The sequence below is a fragment of the Myxocyprinus asiaticus genome, chromosome 30 (genome assembly GCF_019703515.2).
Source record: "Myxocyprinus asiaticus isolate MX2 ecotype Aquarium Trade chromosome 30, UBuf_Myxa_2, whole genome shotgun sequence".
NCBI lineage: Eukaryota > Metazoa > Chordata > Actinopteri > Cypriniformes > Catostomidae > Myxocyprinus > Myxocyprinus asiaticus.
Genome location: NC_059373.1, coordinates 34,776,870 through 34,800,251, shown reverse-complemented (window position 1 = coordinate 34,800,251; position 23,382 = coordinate 34,776,870). Strand labels below are relative to the sequence as shown.

General features: G+C 36.3%; 2 protein-coding genes across 2 annotated transcripts in view; both read right to left on the bottom strand.

Annotated features, from left to right (window-relative positions):
• The window catches only part of ptp4a3a (protein tyrosine phosphatase 4A3a), a 60,910-nt gene extending 58,578 nt beyond the window's left edge, over window positions 1–2,332 (bottom strand). Inside the window, exon 1 of the mRNA XM_051664017.1 lies at window positions 2,242–2,332. The gene's annotated coding sequence lies outside the window, so the exon portion shown is untranslated. The remainder of the gene's footprint in view (window positions 1–2,241) is intronic.
• An 8,460-nt stretch (window positions 2,333–10,792) lies between these two features.
• The window catches only part of rims3 (regulating synaptic membrane exocytosis 3), a 112,942-nt gene continuing 100,352 nt past the window's right edge, over window positions 10,793–23,382 (bottom strand). The window contains exons 3-7 of the mRNA XM_051664015.1: window positions 20,237–20,378; window positions 19,270–19,382; window positions 18,551–18,652; window positions 18,297–18,436; window positions 10,793–13,816 (exon numbers count right to left, since the gene is read on the bottom strand). Coding sequence (XP_051519975.1) covers window positions 13,604–13,816; window positions 18,297–18,436; window positions 18,551–18,652; window positions 19,270–19,382; window positions 20,237–20,378 — 710 coding nt within the window. The 3' untranslated portion in view covers window positions 10,793–13,603. The remainder of the gene's footprint in view (window positions 13,817–18,296; window positions 18,437–18,550; window positions 18,653–19,269; window positions 19,383–20,236; window positions 20,379–23,382) is intronic.

Here is a 23,382-nt window from a genome sequence, read left to right as displayed (position 1 = left end):
TCCTTCAATTAGTTTTATTTACAGACTCAACTCTCAGTGAAAAAGGTTCAAGTAGGTTGACTTTTTTGCGCTAAAATCGGTCTATGCCTACCGAAATTCAAAACAACCCGTTCCCCAGTGGCCGAAGCAGTAAAGCCCAAAGTACACTTCGGTTTTGACGTGGACGTTTAGCATCCGAGTACAGTCAAACGCTAACCTCTCAAGGTACTTCATTTGACTGTGTGCATACACAGGCGTTTAGCGCATGTGCACTATGACTTCTTTGAGGTACTGGACTATTTCTCTTTAGGAGTTTAAACCCATAAACATGACTTTATATTCCATCAGACCCAGCAGGTATCTCCTGACCTCCTCACACACGTGCTCTTGCCATGCACATTCATTGTTGTTGTTTCCACATTTGTCTCCCGTTGTTTAGCAGTGACTACATCTTCTAGCTCTTCGTCATGACAGCAACGGCTCAACAGTGAGTGTTGCCCCCTTGTGGACTCACTAGTTAGTGCAAATAATTCCAGGCACAAAGCACTCTGTTCGAGCACTCTGCTGATGACGAAATAGATGATTGGAGATGGCGCTCGTCATTAAATTTGCATCACACGTACTGTACGCAGATGCCTGATAGAAGATGCCATTTGTCAGTGAGTCTGCATAGTGTGGGCGATCCTAGGGTACTGAATGTCTCAGAAACAGCATGTCGACTTCTTGTGTCATCATGTTTGCCCATTTTATTATCTACCAGGTGAAAACAGCAAGTCTGATGCTTAGAAAAGTAAAAGCACATCTTTCATCAACAAGTCGCACAATTTGAGGTGTCATTAATGTTCACAGCACAAACAGTGTGGGATGAATTATGCACCCAAGTTTAATATTTGAGGTTAGGGGGTTGTTCAAATCCATAACCATAAGAATGAGCAATAGTAGCATCATACACTAAGGAAAATCTACAACATTGAGAAAATTCTTAATAACTTAGCAAACAAAGTTGACAACAAAGCCAAAGATCCTGACAAATCACTCTTCAAAACAACAAACTGCCAATATTATGATCTATATTTCGTAAAGCAGTCCCCGCTCCACCTCAAGTTGAAATCTCCAACCCTTATTGACAGTGGCGTAACTTGGATCTTATGGGCCTCAGTGCAAAGATCCTGTTGGGCCCCCTCCTAGGGGGACCTTGTCATTTTTCATCGCCTGTTCTCACCCCGGGCCCTAGGGTGGCTGCCAACCTTGCCGTCCCTGTTGTTACGCCCCTGCTTACTGAAATGAAAGTATTGCCATATGAATGGAAGTCAGATCTGCAAGATTCTAGATAATAATTTACCACTAACTGTCTGGTCATCTAAATTGTGCATGGCCTGTTGGGTGGGTGGCTCACTGACGTTCACTTTATCAATCATGCCAGGTTCACCCAACACAAACACCCATACAGGCATTGCAGGCAACCAAAAGGCCATCACACACAAAACAAATGGAAGGAATAAGCTTGTTAAACTTACCTCTGAAAACAAAAAGACTTATGTAACTGTCACCTACTGACTAAAAATATGAATCTATGATGTGGGTGACACATGTTTTTTACCAGATGCTGGTATACACACTGGATACAGACTAGACATGAATGCAATGTTAATCTCCATGACTACTTAGTGACTGTTTTATAGATAATCGTGTGAAAATACATAAGTATTATGAGGAAAGATGTTATGAGACTGATTTTTTTTTTCACCAGAAGTACGCTTCACATCTGGAGATTTCTCGACACCACAGACGTGGACAGAGAAATGACAGAATGTCGTCGTAAACCGTTGAAACAGAGCTATACAAACACATTACCACATCGTTTAACCTTGTTTTATGTTGAAAATCATGTTTTCTCTGTGTTATCTGACTAAAAATTAACAACATTCATTTTATGTTGCTCCCTCACTACGGCCATTATTAGCCTCGACATAACCCACAAAACGGCACTATAAACACATTCACACCAGAGACTGTTGTTTATTTAAAACATACTTCACTCAAACTCTTAACCGAGTAAAATAAGCAATAACTACACTTAAGATAGACAACCACGGTTTCCGACAAAAAGCCGGTTTGGGCAACACCCTCATTCACACATTCCCCCTTTGATTCCCATCACACACAAACCTCTGATAATACTTCAAGTCTATTTTCATCAGTTTTGACCATCTAATACAAATTTATGATGATAGCGAAAGATTGCGCGTTCAGTCTACTTACCGAAAGGTTCCCGCAAACAATATACAACGTATCACAAGGCTCGCCATGCGATCGTAGTGATGTCCGAGTCGCGAGCGAGTCGTTCTTTTCGAAAGATTCTTTTCGATTGACCAGACGAACCGATTCGTAAGCCCAAATGATTCAAGAGATGACGATCAATCAGTGGTTCCTTGAACAGGCAGTCAAAACTCACAAAAAGCATTTAACAAGAATTTGCAGATTAAAATTGGGCAATAAAATTACTGTTAATAAAGGTCGAAGAGCAAACAACAATAAATGAATTCGTTACTGCACTGAAGTGAAAATTAGCCTTTTTTAAAGATTTACACATTTCAATTTCATAACTAAATTTCAACAATGTTAAATTAATAAACCTTAAAATAGGTTTTTCATTTTAATTTGTGAAAGATTACTCAATTCAATTTGATGGGATTTTATGAAATTGAAATGCTTATATTTTTAAATTATTTATTTGAGTGTTTCATTGCATTTTTTGAGTTAGCCTGTGCTTTGACATATTCTTGGGTAAAATATCACAATTTGGGCACTTGCATTTTGACAGAACGTCATAAAACCTAAATCAGCCTGTTTTGAAGATGACAATTTCCAAAAGCTTACTTATGTTAAGGCATGTAGAGAAATGTTGGTTAGATATATCTATGATTTGAATGAGTTTGGTATCAATAAACTAGCTAAACTGTAGTAGATTTACAACATAATATAGTGCACAACGTTTAGCCAAGAAGTTAAGCAAAGATTTTGCTCAAACTGGCAAACATGTGTTTTTGAACAATAAAAATGGGCAATGATTTAATTATTATTAGGCTTTAATGTTTCATAAAACTGTGCTGAAGTTAGGACTGTGTGAATTTGACAAAAGTTGCCTCACAAAAATAAACTTTAACACAACACACCCACAAACACTGATATAATTTCAGCAGAAATATAGTGATGAATTCAAACTTCCAATAAAAAAATAAATAAAAATAAATAAAAATAAAAAAAAGACTAGTGTAAACATCTAGTTTAACTGAAAAACACATTTGATTAAATACTGAAACGTTAGACGAAGGACTTTTGGGAATCCCCGTCCATGTGTTGCTGTGTATGATGACTCGATCGTTGAATCTGTTTCCAACCGACTCATTAAACGAACAGTTCAAAGGAGTCGGTTCTTCCTAGCACGTTCTGGGTTATTTGTTCCTCCCACAATCACAATTTGCGTCACGGACCGCCACATGACGATGTGGCCAGTTTGAAACTTGAAGCGGATTTCAAATGGTTGTCCCATGTATTTTTGGAAAACATTTACTCTTATTCAATATAATGTCAGAGGTTTTACCAGTTGCCTTTCTAAAAGTCTAAACATCCAAGGCGTCTCAAAATGGTAAAACGAGATAATGGTGCCCCACCAAGAAGAAGAAGAAGAAGAAGAAAACAGGCTCTTGACTGAAGAATGAAAAATACACTACGCATACCAAACTAATAGGCTAATAAAGTTAAGTGCAAACACTAAACAACTAAAGCATTTTGCGGTGACTAACGTTTAATTACACGTTTGAAATTAATAATGTATAGGCTATATACCAATAAGCACACAGTATCTGGGTTGAATTATAGGCTGCCTCTGAACTGCAACAACTTTTACATACACACAGTGAACTGAAGGTTTTAGAAGTTTGAAGTATTTAAAGCACAGAAATTGCATGATATAAAATTAAAAAGAAACTTTCAAAGCTAATTAACTGGATTGATTATTTCTAGGTCACCAATGAAATGTTACCTTATTTGTGATCAAAGGTCAGATTGCCCTGTATTCTATTAAAGCACATTCTCTGTGGGACAACATGGATCAACAGGTTTTGCACAAACTTGTGGAGTCATGTCAGCTCGAGTGCATGCTGTCATTAAAAGAAAAGGGGGACATAGCAAGTAGCATAGCATAGCAATTTTCAATTCAACTCTCCGTTCAAATTGTGCTAATATCATTTGTAATGTTTTATTATTATTATTATTAAATTAGTAACATTTTCATATATGCAATTTCATGATTTGACAAGAAAGCACGTGGAGAACCTACTCTACGTTCATTTTTAATACATTTCATAAATTATTTTTTTTATACATACATTTTTTTAATTTATAAAATCGAAATGCTACCATGCTCAGAGGACATATGGTCAAAGTAATTAAGCAAAAAGTCACCTTTAAACAACTAAATTGAACTAAGAGAACATACTGTATTACCTGTGCAGCGTGTTATGACCTTAAAAACTTAGTTAAGTGTGGTAATCATTTAAAGACGTTGTGAACGAGCCTGTTAATTGGACTCATTACCATTTATAACGTATTTAATTTGCACATGATCTTTCTCTATAACCACTGGAATGTCGGAAATTCACAGTTTTGATCCAGATTGAATCAATCTGGCCTACTTCTATGTTAGAGAAAATGATTCTTGTATGGCTTTGTGATTAAGACACTTGTAGTCATCAAAACGTTATTTTTCCCTGTAAAAAATACATTGAGTTTTAGAAAAGCAATATAAATAAAACATTATTATTATTATTATTATTATTTATATTTGAGATGTATTAACAAAAACACAGTCAAAATAGTTATCTGCCTCTGTTTACAGTTAGGCTAATTATGGAGCAGGATATTTATCTTATGTCTGTTTTTAGCATACCATTTCAGTAAGAAAGTTTAATTGAAAAACGGACATTAATTTCAGAATGTTTTAGGCCTATTTGATATACACTACCGGTCAAAAGTTTTGAAACACTTGACTGAAATGTTTCACATGATCTTAAAAATCTTTTGATCTGAAGGAGTATGCTTAAATGTTTGAAATTAGCTTTGTAGACAAAAATATAATTGTGCCACCATATTAATTTATTTCATTATAAAACAAAAATGTAATTTCATTTTTTTTGAAATGGATGACTTGGACCAAATAATAAAGAAAAGCAGCCAATAAGTGCCCAACATAGATGGGAACGCCTTCAATTCTGTTTAAAAAGCATCCCAGGGTGATACCTCAAGAAGTTGGTTGAGAAAATGTCAAAAGTACATATCTTCAAATTCTAGGCAAAGGATGACTACTTTGAAGATGCTAAATTATTACATAGTTTTGATTTATTTTGGATTTTGTTTAGTCACAACATAATTCCCATAGTTCCATTTATGTTATTCCATAGTTTTGATGACTTTAATATTATTCTAAAATGTGAAAAAAAAAAAAAAAAAAAAATTATAATAAAGAATGAGTAAGTGTTTCAAAACTTTTGACCGGTAGTGTATATCCCCCTTCCATGCACTGGAGCTGGCATGGGCTCCACATGTTCGTGTGAAACCTCCCAGCATATTTTGAGAATATGCTTCTGACCTTTTTTGAGTTAACATGGTCAATGCTACAAATCTGCTTACAAAATCGTTTTTCATTTGACCTCAACTTTTATAATAATAATAATAATTTGAAATTCGAAATGTATTTCTAAATTTCAACAAAAAAAATCCCAGATGTTTAATCTCAGATTGTAATTTACCTTATGTAAATATTCAACCCAGTCACATGAAAATTCGTACATATTTTTCGTACAATTATAAATTTGTGCAAATGTGCAAATGCCCGGATGTCTAATGCGGAAGGAAGCGCGAGTTTCGTGCATGAGGCTTTAAGGACATGCTTATTAATATTAAGCCCTTACCCAAACCCCTTATCTTAGCCTAACTGATCAGTAGAGTGTGTAAACATTATAGGAAGCTGTTGTGTGTATGACAGAAGCAAGTAATTGTCCATATTAGATGGAAACGATGTCCAGCGATGTCAGTGGCTGTAGTGAAAGTCATACGAATTCATAGGAGTGCAGACATACAATATCGTACGAATTTAGCCAAATTTTGCCGCGAGATTGTGTAGAACTATTTTGAACATGCATTTATCTTGTGCATTTGCCAACCTATTTAAAAGCAATAAGACAATCGACACCGTAAATTACAGCGATGTGTATTGGTTGGCACTCACACCCATGATAAAATCATTATAATACACATCACTTTGTGGACTATTGGTTTTTCTTAAGGCAAAATCAGAAAAAATATACATTGCAATTTTTTGGTTTGACTGTAACTGCAGAATGTTTTATATCATTAGTTAATGAACGTGATGGTGACATTTGTGGATGGAGATAGAAAAGACCTTGATAACAATATCAGACTCTGTTTATCGTCAAACGACTGTTTTGTAAAGGTGAGTTCTCGTTAACATTATTATTAATAATATGTATTATTTTAATTACTATTTTTATTGGACTTTAAATAAGAATACTTCCTTTCCCATTTGCAGGTGCCTATAATCCAGAGTGCCCAAACTCAAAGCACAATTTTTGGAAAATGGATGACTGTAAAATCACTCCAAAGATGCTGCGACAACACTTCAGCAGTAAGATATCTTCCCTGATTTTTATGAAAACCTAGGAATTCTCTCTGCGAAGAATGCTACATCACAGACTCCCACATGCAATGTCACTGAGGCGGCAAAGAAATTCACCAGCCCATTTTCCATAGAATCACTTCTGCAATGGGAGAGCAGCGCCCTCACGAGTCAAAGACCTGATCATATCCCAAACTTGTGTCTGGGCGCAATAAATGCATACTGTTTTGAGTGCTGTTTATTAAGCAGTTTTCTACTATGCAGTAAGCAGTGTGCTAGTGTTCCATCTTAACAAAGCCATAGACCGGATTTAACAGGAAACTTTTTGGTACAGGTAGTGGTACCACTTCATGAGATATGAACCCATAATTTATAATACTGAGTAGGCAAAAAACAAGCAACATTTTTACAAATATATATGTATAGCCTAATTGTTTACTATATATATATATATATATATATATATATAAACTCACATATACTTGTATATTACATACAGTAAGTATAGTATGTAATTACAAGTATTGTGCCACACTGAAGTGCTATTTTGAAACAAATAAAAACCGAATTCTCACTCAACACAAATTTGCATCCAGACACAAAGAAAGATGACTTAAATAAAATTTATTGACCTCCAGCTTCCAGATGTAAATTTGCATGCATACAGGCTTCAGTCAAAAATTATTATTATTTTTATTTTTTTTATTTTTTTTTTTTGTGTAGTTTCCTGTCCTTTTCTTACAAAACTGCGTGCACCTCAAATAATCAGTTCTGCAGCATACAAACCACAAAAATACCAGTTTTACATTATCAAATACTGCACATAGAAAACATATACAAAGCACAAGTATAAAATTACAGCTTCCCCATACAGTTCCTTACCATTCTATCATTACTAAACAGCAGCACACTTTCAACTCAAATACTTTACATTATGAAAATGTTTGGGGCTGATTAGTTATAACCAACTACCAATGTCTCTGACATGACTTTTTGTCTTCCAGGGCTTTAGATAGTGCTCTCCCTTAATGCAAGAGATAAAATCATGAGAGATTTTTGGAATGGGTTAAATACAGTGGATGCTAACTAACCAGGTTAACTGGGCATTGTTTTCAGGGAAGCTACATTTCTCATGAAACTTCTCTCAACAATGGTGAGCATGTCACAATAGTGTCTCGTGCTGCTGTTAATGATGTCATGAGAAATATGAATGACTCATTAATGATGACAACAGAAGAGATCATAGCTGCAAACAGCTTTGGTACATGGATGAGAAAACAGACTACAAATGACCCATTTTGCATTTGTAAAAAAAAAAAAAAAAAAAAAAAATCTCAATAACAGCTAGTTTTGTAAATCCAAACCAAGAGGGATTTTTTAGTTTGAGTGCACAATAAATTAATACAGGTTATGTGTAACCATATAACTGAAATAAGAAGAAATACTCATCTCTTTAGTTCAATGTTGTCAAGAGATGATAGCATATTACATGGCTCTTTGAGAAAATAAAATGCAAACACATGCTACAAACAAATACTTGTTTTCACAATTCTGACTTTCCCCATATTATTTTACAAACTTCAATAAAGTTCAAATCCAGTAAATTACTAAAATAGGCATGCACTGAGCATTACAACTGAAATGCGGGCACATTTTTGTTTTCCAATTTAGTTATGTAATAAAATCAAAATCGAGTGCTGAAGTCAAATGTGATGGCAAATAGATTGCATTAGATACCAGAGTTGTTTTGCGCATTCATCCCTTAAAACAGGCTATATTTTCCAAAAACAGTGGCACACACAGGGTAGAGTTGTTATCTGCCACTTTAAGGGTTCAAAGGGCATCTTTAAAGAATATCATTCAGATTAAGAACAACACAAAACAGATCTAAGCTACAATAAAATAGATATTTAAGAAGTACATTCATGTTAGAGATACTTTAGTATCACTAATATACAATAACTTTAAATATTGATGCAAACACTCAAGACCTTCACTAATGTGTCTTTAAATCACTAATAAGTCTTTAAATAATATCTTGCAAGTAAGGCAGTTAACAAGCCCTAATTAAAAGAATTTGTGGTATAGCATTCACTTAAGCCATTGCCTTTAATCCAACAGACCTCTCGCTTCAATTTTTAATTTGACAAAAATAAGATAAAAGCTCAATGTAGCTTGAATAACCATTATGTTCACAAAAGTGACAAACCTATTTTCATAGAAACACTTCACAAGGGTTTAAATGGTCCAGATAGGTGTAAAGGGAAAATACATTCCAACTGGAAAGAAAAGCATTTATATGCTTTATGTAAATTGCACAATACCTGACAAAGCAAAATCCCATTAAATAAAGATTCACACATATAGTTTGAGAAAATCATACACATCATTCTTAGTTTTACAATCTACTGACCATTTCTGAATGCACAAAAAGTTATAGGTTTATTCTCTGAACCAGTTTACACCAGTTTACATCATAACTTTACTTTTCTCTTTATCCATACTCACTCAGTGTATTAAGATCATTCCCCAGTCATGCTGGTCTCTCCTGCTTACACTCACACATAAACTGTGCATGACATAAAACTGCCCAGATGACAAAAATGGCTTGCATTGCCATGAATTAACTTAAAAGGTGTGCTCTGGAATACAAAAGCATCATGAAATATTTTGGTTCAACACCAAAGCGTTTAAACAAACCAGATGGCCAGTGACATTCTGAAGTCAAATCATCATTCTCAAAAAGAAACACATTGCCCGAACATAGATTTGCATTTAAAGATAATCAAAATGTCACAAGTATTTGATAGCTGTTTTTGATACTGTCAGGGTCCAGCAAGTACCAAGGATCATCTCTGATCATCTCTGAATTCCAAATTAGGTAATTATAGATTATAATTTTTTCCCATCACTGATGCATTTGGTTTAGCTATGAATTCCAATAAACTACATCCACCCACTACATGTGAAAAAATAGAATAGTACAGTACAAATGTGCATGCATTCAAACTCTTTACATTTTGCAATGAAAGATTTTGTATCTACTTCATTGTACAGTAAAGGGACTCATACAATCTCAAGTTTCCAAGTACATAAAATCACATAGAAAAAACATCAATTTCTAATAGTCATTTTATAGTGTTTACCAAGGACAAACATTCAACTTCAAATACATTTTTGTTTTCAGTATACAGTAATACAATTTCATTTAATCTTTAGTTAGAATTGAGAAGTAAATTGTTTTTTTTTTCCTAATTTAATACACAGACACTTGTCTGTTATCTGTCATCTGTCTGTGGTGCAACGGGAAGGTGCAACTCAATCAAAACTTGTGCGAATACAAAAAAAAAAAAAAAAAAAATATCTACGTAATAATCAACTGAGAGTTATGACTTTCATTTTTACTTTTGTGAGTAAAAAGGCAAAACCTGAACAACAACACGGTTGAAGACAGAAAACTACATCTATCAAGTCAGTGATGACCAATTTAGGTACACTTGTTTCTTGCAATGTGAGCGGAACCTATTTACCACTATGCATTGCAGCCACCATGAAGAGAGTCACTGCCAACTTTATCACATTTTTTGGCCCAACATAGACATTTGGCCTTACAGAAACCATTAAAAAGCAATGTATCTATTGTGCATGGTATCATAAAAATGTTATGCAATTGCCCTCAAATAAAGAATCCTAGTAAAGCAACAACAACCAGAATAAGGAAAACATTCTGAATGTACTATATAGACAAATGGACGAAATCAAAGAAGTCCATGAAAAAGATCAGTCAGTGTGATAGTGACAAAGAAGTGATAATTTTAAGGAGTCTGCATTTTTACATCAAAACTTGTACATGTAAAGTGCAAGGAGGTAAAAGGCATTGCAGCCTAAGGATATTAAAACATAGGAAACAATGAAAAATAAGTATGTAAACTAATTATTACATATTTTTTGTAAACTTAAAAAAACATGAGATTTTGAAAGTATGGAATGCGAGATTAGTTACTGTGGCATGGGGGGGCGTGGTCATGTGTCGGTCTGTGTGAGAGGAAGAGCGGTAAGGATCGTCACCTGGGTTATGATTACTCTAACACATGTCTCTGATGCTCTGGCGTGCCTTTTCAGGTCTCCCTCTGCCATCACTATAATCAGAGACAGGTGTTAGAGTAATCATAACCCAGGTGACGATCCTTACCGCTCTCCCTCTCCCGCAGAACGACACATGACCACACCCCCATGCAACAGTTACATATTCAGCAAATGTGACATTTTCTTACACAGATAATTAGAATTAACCTCCAAGGAAAATACCCTGTTAAAATACTCTGTGCTGTACACCTTGATCAGGGTAGTGGTAACATTAGCTGATAGAAAGACAGATGTAAAAACAACTTTGCAGTCTGTACAAAATGCCATACTGAAAATACTTAAAAATGTTGGGGAAAAAATTACTTAAAATGTTGTGATCCAAAATGATAAATCAGATGCAGGTTTGGGTGTAATCTAATTACAAAGTAATTAGTTACAACAAATATGATTACTTTTTAGTAAAAAAAGTAGTGTAACACTTTAAAATTCTTGCAATCAGATTACAGTTACTGACTTTTAATAAATTTAATTACTTTTAAGTACATTTTTTGGTTACACATACAGTATTTCTAACTTTAAAGTAATTATTATTGTGATTACTTTTTCAATGAAGTAATCAGAAAAGTAATCTTATTACAATTTAAGAGAGGTAATAAGTAATTTGTAGTGGATTATACTTTCTTTGACTAACTTACCCAACTCTGATCAGATGTAATGGTTTGCTCATGGTCTCACTAAGTCATAAAAAGCAGCTTTATAAGGTACACTATCCTGACACTGAATTTTTGCATGCAAATCATGACATCAATCAACTGTTAGAGTTTGTGCACTTGTGATAGGCAGCCCTCCATAAAAAGTCCCAATCAGAACAATATAGTTTTCAGAATGAATTACACAAACATCTTAAATGACTTGGCAATGATTGCTCTTGTGAAGCTCACCTCTCACCTATCAGAGTGTTTTTTCCCATCTTCTCTGCAGAAGATAAATGGAAATTTGACATGGAACGTGAATAAGACAACAATTGTACAGACTGAGTTGGAACAGAATGAGAAACACTGATATGTAAGGTGTCTTTTTCTGCTCAATAGATAATTTCAGAGGAAATATGGAAATAAATATAAATGTGCCCTTTTTAGCATCAGAAGAATGACTTGCAGAGGAGGTTGGGCCAGTCCTATATCTTTAACTGCCAGGAGTGTGGTACATTCTTTTACATCTTGAGTGAGTCTCTGTAATACCAAAGATTGACAGAAGAAGCCATTTAAAGAGCCATTTGGCTTTAGAGCATGGGCATTTATATGCTTAAGAGGGGGCTAGGGGGGTATTGCACTCCAGTTACCACTGGATAGCGAAAGGATCAAGGGGGCCCCCCTACCCCGGTCTGATGAGGAGACAAGCACTTGCCCAACCTAAAGATCAAAATGCACCCCCAAAGATCGCATCCTACTACTGGCCTGCTTCAGAGTGGACGGCTGGACCCTGAAGAAGACAACAGATTGGGCAGGAGTTATCACAATGGCAAAGTTCATAACTTGATGAAAAAGAAAAATGTCAGAGATTATAAAGAATATGATTTGTTCTGGGCTTTAAGATCCTGTTGAGAGAGCGACACCATCGACAGTCCTTATATTGTTGTGTAGGTTGTATTTGTTCAGTGGTCACCTCCTGAGTTGGATCCATATGCTGGTAGAAAGAAGCCCAAGAGTCTAGAACTGCTCCATTAAACTCAACTAAGTTCCACTTCAGGACAACACATCCCAGATATCTTCGTTTCAGTACATGCTACAAGAAAAGTTTCTTGTTTGACAGCCGACACCCACCTTTTTCATTCTGTCAATCGCACAATGCAGCTGGAAAAGAGGGTTGCTGGTTTAACTGGACAGCTGGTTCTCCGTTACACAGAGAGGGTTAGATTCCCTTTGACCGAGTTTGTTATTCAGAACCAAAAGTGAAACATTAGCAAAATAAATAACCTACTCTCTATAATTCTATATAATTTTTTTAAAGTCAAGCTTAAAATAGCACTATATATTTTGTTCAACAAGGGTTGTGAGTTAACGTGCAGAATGGAGTCGATAAATACATAAACAAAAATATCAATCTATATCTTTATTTACTCAGCTCTCAGAAAAAAGAAATAGAGAATTAACGCTACTTTATGCAACATGAATTGTGTGCATTTCTAATAACCTGACAAGTGGAGTTGAGCTCTGCCCTTTAAAAGTTTAGTTGTGTATGTAGTCTATGACTTTTTTCTTTTACGACTTTGTTTTTTGCATCTCTTCTAAGTCATTGACTCTGCTACATATCTATACTCTATAATATGACACTACAGATAATAAGAATTGCTTTGGTTTTTAAAAAATAAACTTTTATCGGGTTTGGCATAGAGAATTGGTCAACCCTCGAGGGTCCAGAACCTATAGAATAACAACTAGTCTAGGAGAACCCATCTGCTCTTTGTGGCATTGGCCAAAGAAGCCAACACAAATGCTACATTGTGAGGAACAATTCTCAATATAAATATTGAATGCCTCTGTTTTAGTGTTTGTTGTGACTGGCGCACAATGGATCTGCATGTAACTAGCCAAAATTGATTCAGTTACACCCAAATCCATCTATGAGTGTGTATGTCAGCTGTGTGTCATGCCTGATTTGTATCAAACTCTGAATATTTCTGTTATATATCGGTTATATAGGAGTTGGTTACATCTATCAAAGTGTGTGTACATGCTTCGGGGTCTGTATGGCGGGGTATGTTGAACAAAGATACACACATAGAGATAGAGAACACAGGCATATTTAGAGGGGACGTGGACGGCTGGGTCTCTTGGCGGTTTAGGTGCACGAAGGGCTGGTGGCGCTCTCGAGTGAAGACTGGGAGAGGCGGCGTGTCAGGGGGCCAATGCTGGGGTCTGCCAGAGAGGAAGTAGGGAAGAGCTTGTACCAGCCGCCCACCATTGACGATAAGTCGAGATCATCCAGGAGGATCTGAGCCATTCCCATGAAACACTTGCTGTCCATGCGGCCGTAGTCGCCCCATATGATCACCTAATGGATCACAATGTAAAGGTTATATTTAGCATAAAGAAAATTATGCCTATTTTTGGACCATTAAGTTTACATGCTGTGTAAAATTTTCATGATAATTAACACATTTCTTCCCGCAAATCCCCATTAAAATTGTCATCCGCATCCAGAGTTTCATTGCATTTCCCATTATTCTCAATGGTGATTCTTATTAAGTCTCCAATACACTGTGAAGTTCTTCTTCGTTCTTCACTCAGAGCTAGACAGAAGGTCGAAACAGCTGAGCAACGACATACAGTTTGCAAACATTCAGACATCGGCCACACCGCTGGGAGAGGCGTTTAGAGGAGCATTTAAATATGAGACGTATGCTGTCTTTCAACAGACTAAATGTGAAACATTAACCATTGTGGCAATAAAATGTGTTATCAACGACTACTTTGCTCATTCTATGACAAGAATCCACATGAGATCAGTAAAAGAAACTGTTTTAGCCACTCGATGATGGTTTACATATGCAGTTTATCATGTGTAATTTGTCATGTTTACATTCTTTATTCATGGTGCTAATGCTAATGCCAACACGCTATACGTGGTCATACTATGCACCAGTTACCCTCTTTTATTGTATTGTATGATTAATTTTGTGAAAAGAATCCACTTAAGTTCCTGAAAAAGGTTTTTCATACTTGTTTTTTAAAGAAAGACATTGATACTACTGCAAAGATTGATGTATAAAAGGGTGATAACTAGGGTTGGGAACCGAGAACCGGTTATTGCTCAGAACTGGTTCCATTCTTTAAAAAATACCGGAATCTCTTCATGACTTTCGGTTCCGTTAATGGTTCTCCAGCGTGCAATTTTCCGCCAATGTGGAACAAAGGAACACCGTCCTGAAATACTCTGACATTGTTTCCAGTAGCACATCTCTGCAGCAGCGCTGCCCTCTACAGACTCTACAGCGTAAAACACACAGCTCTACCAGTGTATTTAATTCCCAATCAGACCAGTCTCGAGCCGGCTCATTTGAATCTACAGCGCGAAACATACACGCTTCCGGTATAGTGCATAGTGTCATAATTATTTATAAATCATGAGGGCCTTGATCTCAACCCCTGAATGCCAAGCCACGCTTGGACTATTTTAACTATTGGAGCACCTAGACATGTATCTCATGGTAACGCTTTTGGTTTATTATAAGCTGCCGCCGAGCAATTTAAAATTAACAGTTGTCAGTACCTTTTAACATTACACTGATAGGCTATACTCTTGCTGCAAAAATGTAATCGGCTATGTTCTTGTATGCTGAGTAGTTTGGGCTTTTGAACCTAAAATGTGGATATGTTCTTGTCTGCTGTGTGCAAAGGGACCTGGTAGTTACAAGACTGGCATGCATTTGATTGATATTGTAGCATGTTTAAAGATTATGTGTGTGTTATGAATGCACTGATAATATAATGCACTAAGTTCGATTGTGCTTTTATGTTGGATGATAAATGGGAAAACTGCCCTTCCAGGGGTTCGGTGTTTGTGCATGTGCATGGCGCACAGGGGTGTGTGAGTGAGAAGTGAGGGAAAGATTTTGAGAAATAATTGTTTGTTAGCTTCGTGTTGCCTCTTACCTGTTGTACGGCCAAGTTTCAGAAATGTAGAACGACTGCTCTCCTTCATTAACAGTGATTGTTACAGTAATATAGTAGCCTATGTTATATTACAAGGTGACGTTATGCATGTAATAAAAAAAAGAAAACGTTCACTGAAACGTGCTCAAACTCGTTAAAGAAAATATTTTCAGAACAACTGCTGCACACTATGTATTAAGTAAAGTCTATTTGTCTGTGCCAGTGCAAGGTGTGGCCCTTAAAACCCATGTACACGCATGTACCTCCCACTACAGCACCCCCAACAAAAATCATCTTCCCACGGCCCCGAGAATACCCAACAGACTCGCGTAGCGCGTGCAAACCATTTGCGCATCACAAGCCGGCAGCGCTTCAATTTTGGGTAAACACGCGAGTAAATGCACCAGCTTTGCTTTGGTCAGGCTGTGGGATGATAGCCTATATTCTGTGTTTCATTTGTTTCTTTTTGCTTTCAGAACAACACATGATGTAATAAGGAAAACACCACTATTAATCCTTGAGGTTTCAAACCCAGCATACAGGTACACACCCTCCTTAAACCATGGTCACACTCAAAATTAGGCTACATTAAATGATTAAAAGAGAAAACATAATCCCACATCATGGGGTTCAAAAATCTGAATCTATTCAAAATATAAATTAAACCTGGAAATAAAGTTTTAGGATTTTGCATGTGCGATTCACCGAAAAGGGCTAAATAGTTGATCGGCTTGTGATTCGCGAATGGCTTGCACGCACAGCGCGAGTCTCGTCACACTTTAATAGTGGTTATCCTCTCATTCAACTGATAAAACACATGAGGAAGGATTACATCAAGATGTAGATTGGAATGCAGGTGCAAAAACTTCATATAAATAAAATAGCCTGCCCCTCTCTCGCTGTTGCTTGCATGCCAGTGATTACATGATTACAATGACATAATAAAATAAATATTTATGATTCCACACAATTTCAGGATCAGTAACCAAATAAGCAAATTTGTAACATTAACTGTGTTAACTCATTTTGTACAAAAGGACAGGTTTTATTTCATTAAAGCACTTTTACAAAATGCTCTGTGAAAATTCACATGTGGGTTTTCAAAATGTTTCACTCAAACTGTTATGCTGATAATATCATTTGTAATGATAAATAAACAATGTCAAAAAGGTTGCCAACCCCTGGTCTAAACTGTCTCTGGAACTGTTACTGTTTATTTAATGATGATCTGTGTCTCTATTCAATCAAGCAGTGCAGTTACTGACTGGTTGTTCATATGACAATAAGTTTTGTTGTTATAAGTGGGATTTCATAAAAGAATAAATGAATTAATGAAATATGCCATCACATTTCTTGTTGGTTTAGATTTGTTTATTTAAAATATAGTTAGGGTCTATTATTGGATTGTATTTATGTCTCTAAAAAGTCTGCAAACCACATTTTACAAGAACTGTATTAAATTTATTTCTGATGTTAAATCTGCTCTGTAGAAATCTGAAATGATCTCATTATTTGGTAACAGACAGCAGAGGATAGAAAATGCAATAAGAATTGCATTTCTCATTTCCAAATAATTATTTAAAAAAAAGGTACTAAAAGAATTACTGGAATAGTTACTGGAACCGTAAAGGAACTGGAATTGTTAAGAGGAATCAGAACCGGAATCGTAAATTCCTTACGATTCCCAACCCTAGTGACAACTCTACAGTCCAGTGTGTTCATGTTGACTGATCTCGACTAAATGAAGAAATTAATCGGAAAAAGATGTTTGTGTCAAAGTAGGTGGAGCACCGGGTCACACCCACCAATGACGTGGACCAATGGGAGTAGAAAGGTGTTTAACAGCTGGCACAAAGTTTTCCTGAAAGTTTGCGCTTGGCAAGCTGTTCTGAACCATTGCAACAAACTCAAAAACACCTTTTTTTTGTCAGACCTTGTTTGAAATGATGTCACAACCATTCTTATTCAGATTTTACTTAAAGTATACAGGCCTTTATTGTAATACAGTAATTTTGTGTTTTATTTTACAGTAATGTTATTTTATTTTTTTTACATTTTAGTAACATATTTTATTTGCATTTAAATCTGCATAAACTAAAAGAAATAAAACAAATATTACCATGATGTATAAATACTGTACAGTTAAAATTATACATAATTTTTTTCACATTACAGTAATGAGAATGAAATTTATTGCAAACGGTGATGGGAAGACAGTTTCATTAAATATAATTAATAAATAATGTTGCAATTTAAAAAAACAGTCTTGAGCGTTGATTTAATTTTCTTCAAAATATAATAATATGCATATTATATCATTTCTGCAATCACAACAGGATTGCATATAATCATCGTTTTCAAACAGCATTTTCAAACATTACCCCTCTACCACTGATTGAACAAACAAATATTCCCACCCGAATTTCAGCACTTGTTGAGTCAATGTTGTTGTGTCGGGCTGGACGTGTCGCTCAAAACAAACAGCGGAATTTTAATAGCACCACAGAAAGAGTGTTTACAATTAACGAGGAAATTCACTTACGAATGGCTTACACATAGCTATCTCTGCATATTAAGCTGTATTAGGAAAAAGTATTTTAACATTAAAAATGTTACACACTTCAGTTTTAATAGTATAATTAATAATATTATTAATAATATTCCGTTTTAAATATGAGCTATAATTTCTTATTTCTTTATTTTGATTTGGGGGTGAAAAATGACACTGGCATGTTCTTGACAGGTTTTGAGAAATTCACCCATAAACCAGCCTGGACTAGCCCAGAAATTCAAACTGATCTTTTCAGAAGGTTGATGATATTAGTGTTAGTGTATTGTTTTCTGTTTGTTAAGGATAGATTAGTTTTGGTGTGTAATACCTGTAACACTTTCCCCTGAGGGCTCTCATCAAACATCAGGGATTGCTGGAAGGTTGGATCCAGGGTTTTCTTCACCACTCTGGTTTTCTTCTTAGAGAGACACATTCCATTCTCCAGGACATACACCTTTACATACGTGGCTGATGTAGAAGGAAACATCAGATTATTAAACATTCTGTGGCCTAATAGGGACAGATAATTCCTTAAACACAGGATAAAAAGATACCACAAAATAATGTTTGGATATATGTTACCGGGAATGTTCTTTGACCCTGGTTTAGGGGTCAAACCTCGGGCCTGTGTGATCTCAACTTCTAATTGACCCCCTCTATCCACCACGCCAATGTAAACATCACCTGCACCGAGAAAATCATATGACTGATGAAAGCCTGCTCTGTTTCTGCACAGACAGCTTGCAATGGTATCAACAAACAGCAGGTGGAGGCACAATGCAGGATACACCCTCCACTGGTGATCTAGCACCTCATCTGCCTTGATATTGGATCACAAATGACATATAAACAATATCAAAGAATTCATTAATTTGGGTCTACTCATTATTCAGCTACAAATGAGACTGAAAGGGACCAGATGTGTGTGACTTTCCATTTCCAGTGTGGCTAAAGAACCGAAAGTAATTTCAACCAATGATTATTAACATAATTTTCTTTATATTATTTTATCAGACCAAGACGTAAGATATTTGAACATAAAATTGGATAAAAATGCACAACAACCATTTTATTGCCAATATGATAATGGATGACACTCTGCCTGCAATGGTGTCATCATTTAACAACAATGTAGCATTCTACAGTTTGAAATGTTTATCATTGCATAATGTGTACTGTTTCAGATACTATTTAAAAAAAATAAATAAAAAAAATAAAATAAAATTCAAAGCAATATTCAATGTATACAATGCAGTATGCATTATGCTAGTATTCATTTGTAAACACAGTCAACTACTTACCCATTGGAGGAGTGGCTAATGTCTGACGCCCCACTATCTGGGCAGGGCCAAGGCCATCCAGGAAGTCGCTGAACTGGCTCTCAGGGCCCACACGAGTGGTGGGGAAAATGAACCTACAATACACCAGAGAGGAATATTGAATTTTAACAGATAATGATAGATTCACTAGATAATATGATCAATAGATTCACAAGCTAATGTACCTGGTTTCTGTAATGTGAGATCAAAAACACAAAGCATGTTTTCTTTTTCCCAGATGCAGTTTATAGTGCTGTGGGACTTATTACCTCATCATTTAAAATGAAAGCACCTTATAATACAGACAGATTTTAGCATGTGTAATTTTAATGAATATACACAGGTAAAATGTCTGGCATGGGTGAATCTCAAAAACTGTTAGGAACATGTCTATAAAATAATTTTTCACCCCAAAAGAAAAAAGAAAAAAAAAAAAAAGAAAAAAGAAATTATATTTTACATACAGAAAATAAAGCCTAATTTTAGTGCAATGTAGATTTTTGCACGGCAACATTATTCCTCTAACAATTAAGCACATTTAAAGCCCCCTGCCCCAAATATAAGTGGTCTACTGTAATGCATAAATCATTACCATTACCAAACAATTGCATTACATTAATGAGAATGTTCTACACTAGAAAAAAAAAAGAAAAAAGAAAAAAAAAGGCATATAAAACAATATAAACAAACAAACAAACAAACAAACAAACAAAAACCTTAAAAGTCAAACATCCAGACACATTACAGTAATGGGAATTTTAGGGGAAAATGTGCTTAATTGTTATGAAAATGTCACAATGCAAAATATTATTTCATATATTTTTCTTTGGATTTTGTTTCTAAATGTAAGCTGGACATGTTTTCATAAGGATGCGTTTTTTTGCTGATGAATTTGACACAATGGCAGGTGATGGTGTTGAATATGATGTGGGCTACTCATCACACTCACGTTCCATCTGAGCTGTTGCTGTTGGTGCTGCCATCTGTCGAATCCTTACTGCCCTGTCGTGTGACACGGTTCCTCATCTCCACAGCGATACCTGTCTCTGTGCTCCGCCTGATGGTGCTGCGTAACTTCTTTGTCCCTCCATCTACACAAACACACACACACACGTATACAGCATTGAAATAAATGCTTAAATGTTATGCAGCGTAAAAGCATATTGCAATAATAATAATAATATTTTAAAAAAACCAACAAACCAAACCAAAAAAAATAAAAAATAAAAAAAATAAGCATGCCCACGGATTGATGTTTACTGACCGTCTAATGGATACTGCACTTATTGCACTTGAACATCACAAGCTCCAATCACACTTCCCAACTGCAATGCAATTTCCAGGAGTCAGGGGGTGCACAGGGTTTTATTAGTCAGCCAGGAAGCAAAATCATGTTTAATAGGTTCCGGTTTGGTATTATGAGAGCTTCCTATGTGTAAGTTTGCATAATTTCACCACGTTTGTGGCTTCAAATCTTTAAAAGATAGTTTAAGGCACTTCGTAGCAACTAAACTAGATTTTCATGAATAAACCGTACAGTATATTCCTCTTTGTTTTTTTGTTTTTGTCTGTAAAATAATCAATACTTATTATTTCTGGACGGGCAGTGATTGATCACAAAGTCTACAGATATTTTAGCTAATTTTTTTAGTGTTTTCTGTACAAACCTTCATGGAGATTGCTGCACTGTATATTTGAAGTTTACTACTGGTTCTGGAAGTAAAAATTACTTTCATTTTCTCCATATGGGAATTGATTAACAATAACTTATAAACCTTAAAAGACAAGTCTACTATGGGCCCGAGGTTGTTAATCATTGTTATTACACGGCTCTCTGGAATAATCGATTCTGATTGGTCAATGGCGCATCTAGAGGTCTGATATTGCTCAGTAACAACCACACATCCATGAATTAGACCGCTTATCTGGGTTTTGCAAGCCATTGTTCCTGCTTCTCGGATCACTGTGCGATCTCTACAAGTAAGCTAATCAAATAACTTCAACACAAATCAATGTTTCATGTGCATTTCTTTATTTATTTGGCAAGTAGTCTTGTAATAAGATGCATAATGAGCAGTCAGATATTCATTAATTACAAAATAAACACCAACAAAACTCCAACGCAAACCGCAGCTGTTCAGCGATTTATTTCTTATCACATAATTACATAACTTCAATGCAAATCAATGTTTCATGTCCTTTTATTTGTTTATTTGGCAAGTAATCTTGTAATAGGATGGATAATTAAGAATGAGACAATCTTTTCAAAAAATAAACACCAACAGAACTCTGATGCAAACTGAGGTGGATTTCAGCTGTTTAGCGATGTATTTCTTCTCACACAATTACATAATTTCAATGCAAATCAATATTTTATGTTCATGTATTTATTTATATGGTTAGTGGCCATGTAATAAGCGGGATAATGTACAGTCAGCCGGTTGTTATCGCAAATTAAACAACAGTTGTTCCTGTCCTCGAATCTGATTGGTTGAGAGCTTTCCATAAGTACTGATGTCTCACACCATCAGCAATCAGACACTTGACTGATTGTATCACTCCGCTTGAGTTCATGGCATTCTAAACTAAAGTGTAAGAGCAACGCAGATTTGTAAAAGAGCTAGGTGTGTCTTTTAAATTTTCCCCGTGACATTAAATATTTTAGCCATGGGTCAATATTGCTTGATGTGCATTGAGTCAGTGCACGTCAGTCAGCGAGCGGTTTCTTTGAAGTCATCGGCATTGTCTCACACTCCATGTTCACTCTGATTACTGTTACTAACTAACAGCTCCTGTGGCCGAATCACAGCCGTGCTGATGTAGGGCCATACAGCACTCTTGCTCATGTGATATTGCTTTAATAAACCCCTTCAGGGTGATACAAGAGTTCTCCACTTCACGTCGGGGTCCTGATCACCCTGTCGGAGTTTTATTTTGTGATAACAACTGGCTGACTGTCCATTATTCCTTGCATATATGCTTCTGTTGAAGCCATCACTCCGCGTTATTTCAACTTCCTTTTTTTAAAATTTTGTTTAATAGTGGAATTTCTGGTGAAGAACTACACTATCCATAATGCTGAATTGAAAGATCCACCAATCAGAGAATCACGGCAAACAAAGCGCGCCAAAAGACCTCTACAGAGAAAGCCCACTCCCACACACCGTGAATGACACAGTCGAGTCGAATTCACGCACTTTAAACAGTCACAAAAGCTTATGTTCTCTGTCAGAGCAAAACAGGTAAAATGTCGAACAATAATGGCAAATACATTAACTGCCATGATGGAGAGACTTTTCCTTTTGCATTCCTTTTGCATGTTGTGGCATGGGGGGCGTGGTCATGCGTCTGTCCCTCCTAATCCCCCTGTCTCCCTCCGCTATCCCCCCCAGGCTGGTGAGACCGCCCCCACAAGTGCGGAAGGAAGACCTGGGCCGGTGTGCTGGAGCTGTGGGGAAGCTGGACACAGTCAGGATCAGTGTCCGGTGATGGAGGTGGGGACACTGGTCCGGATCCCTGACGCTCCACAGGCCACCCCCGATTGGGTAAGTGGCGTATCAGATACTGGTAAGAGTAAAAGGGGATACACATCAAGCTTTGGTGGATACAGGTTTTTCTCAAACCTCGATCCACAAATGCTTGGTGCAAGGCGGGGCAATGGATAGAAATAAATGGGTGAGGATGAGATGTGTGTATGGTGACATTCACAAGTATCCAGTGGTTACCATTTAGATACGATTCAGGGGAAAAAGCCATAGAGTTGAGGCTGCAGTTAATTCCCGCCTCACCCATCCACTGATTCTGGGAACCAATTGGCCTGGCTTTAAAAATGTATTGAGGGTAATGTGTGTGGATGGGTTCTGCAAAGTAGTGTTGCGGTGTGTGATGTGCGACGCTATGGCTGGAGAGGCAGTGCCAGGGCCGTCAACGTTGGCTCCGTATCAGAATGATGCAGATGAGGGAATTCCCATACTTTGGTGCTTCCCTGAGGGGGATTTCCCTCTGGAGCAGTCACGTGATGAGTCCCTCAAGCATGCCTTTGACCAAGTGAAAGTAATTGATGGTCAACAGCTCCAGCCTATTTTTGCACTCACA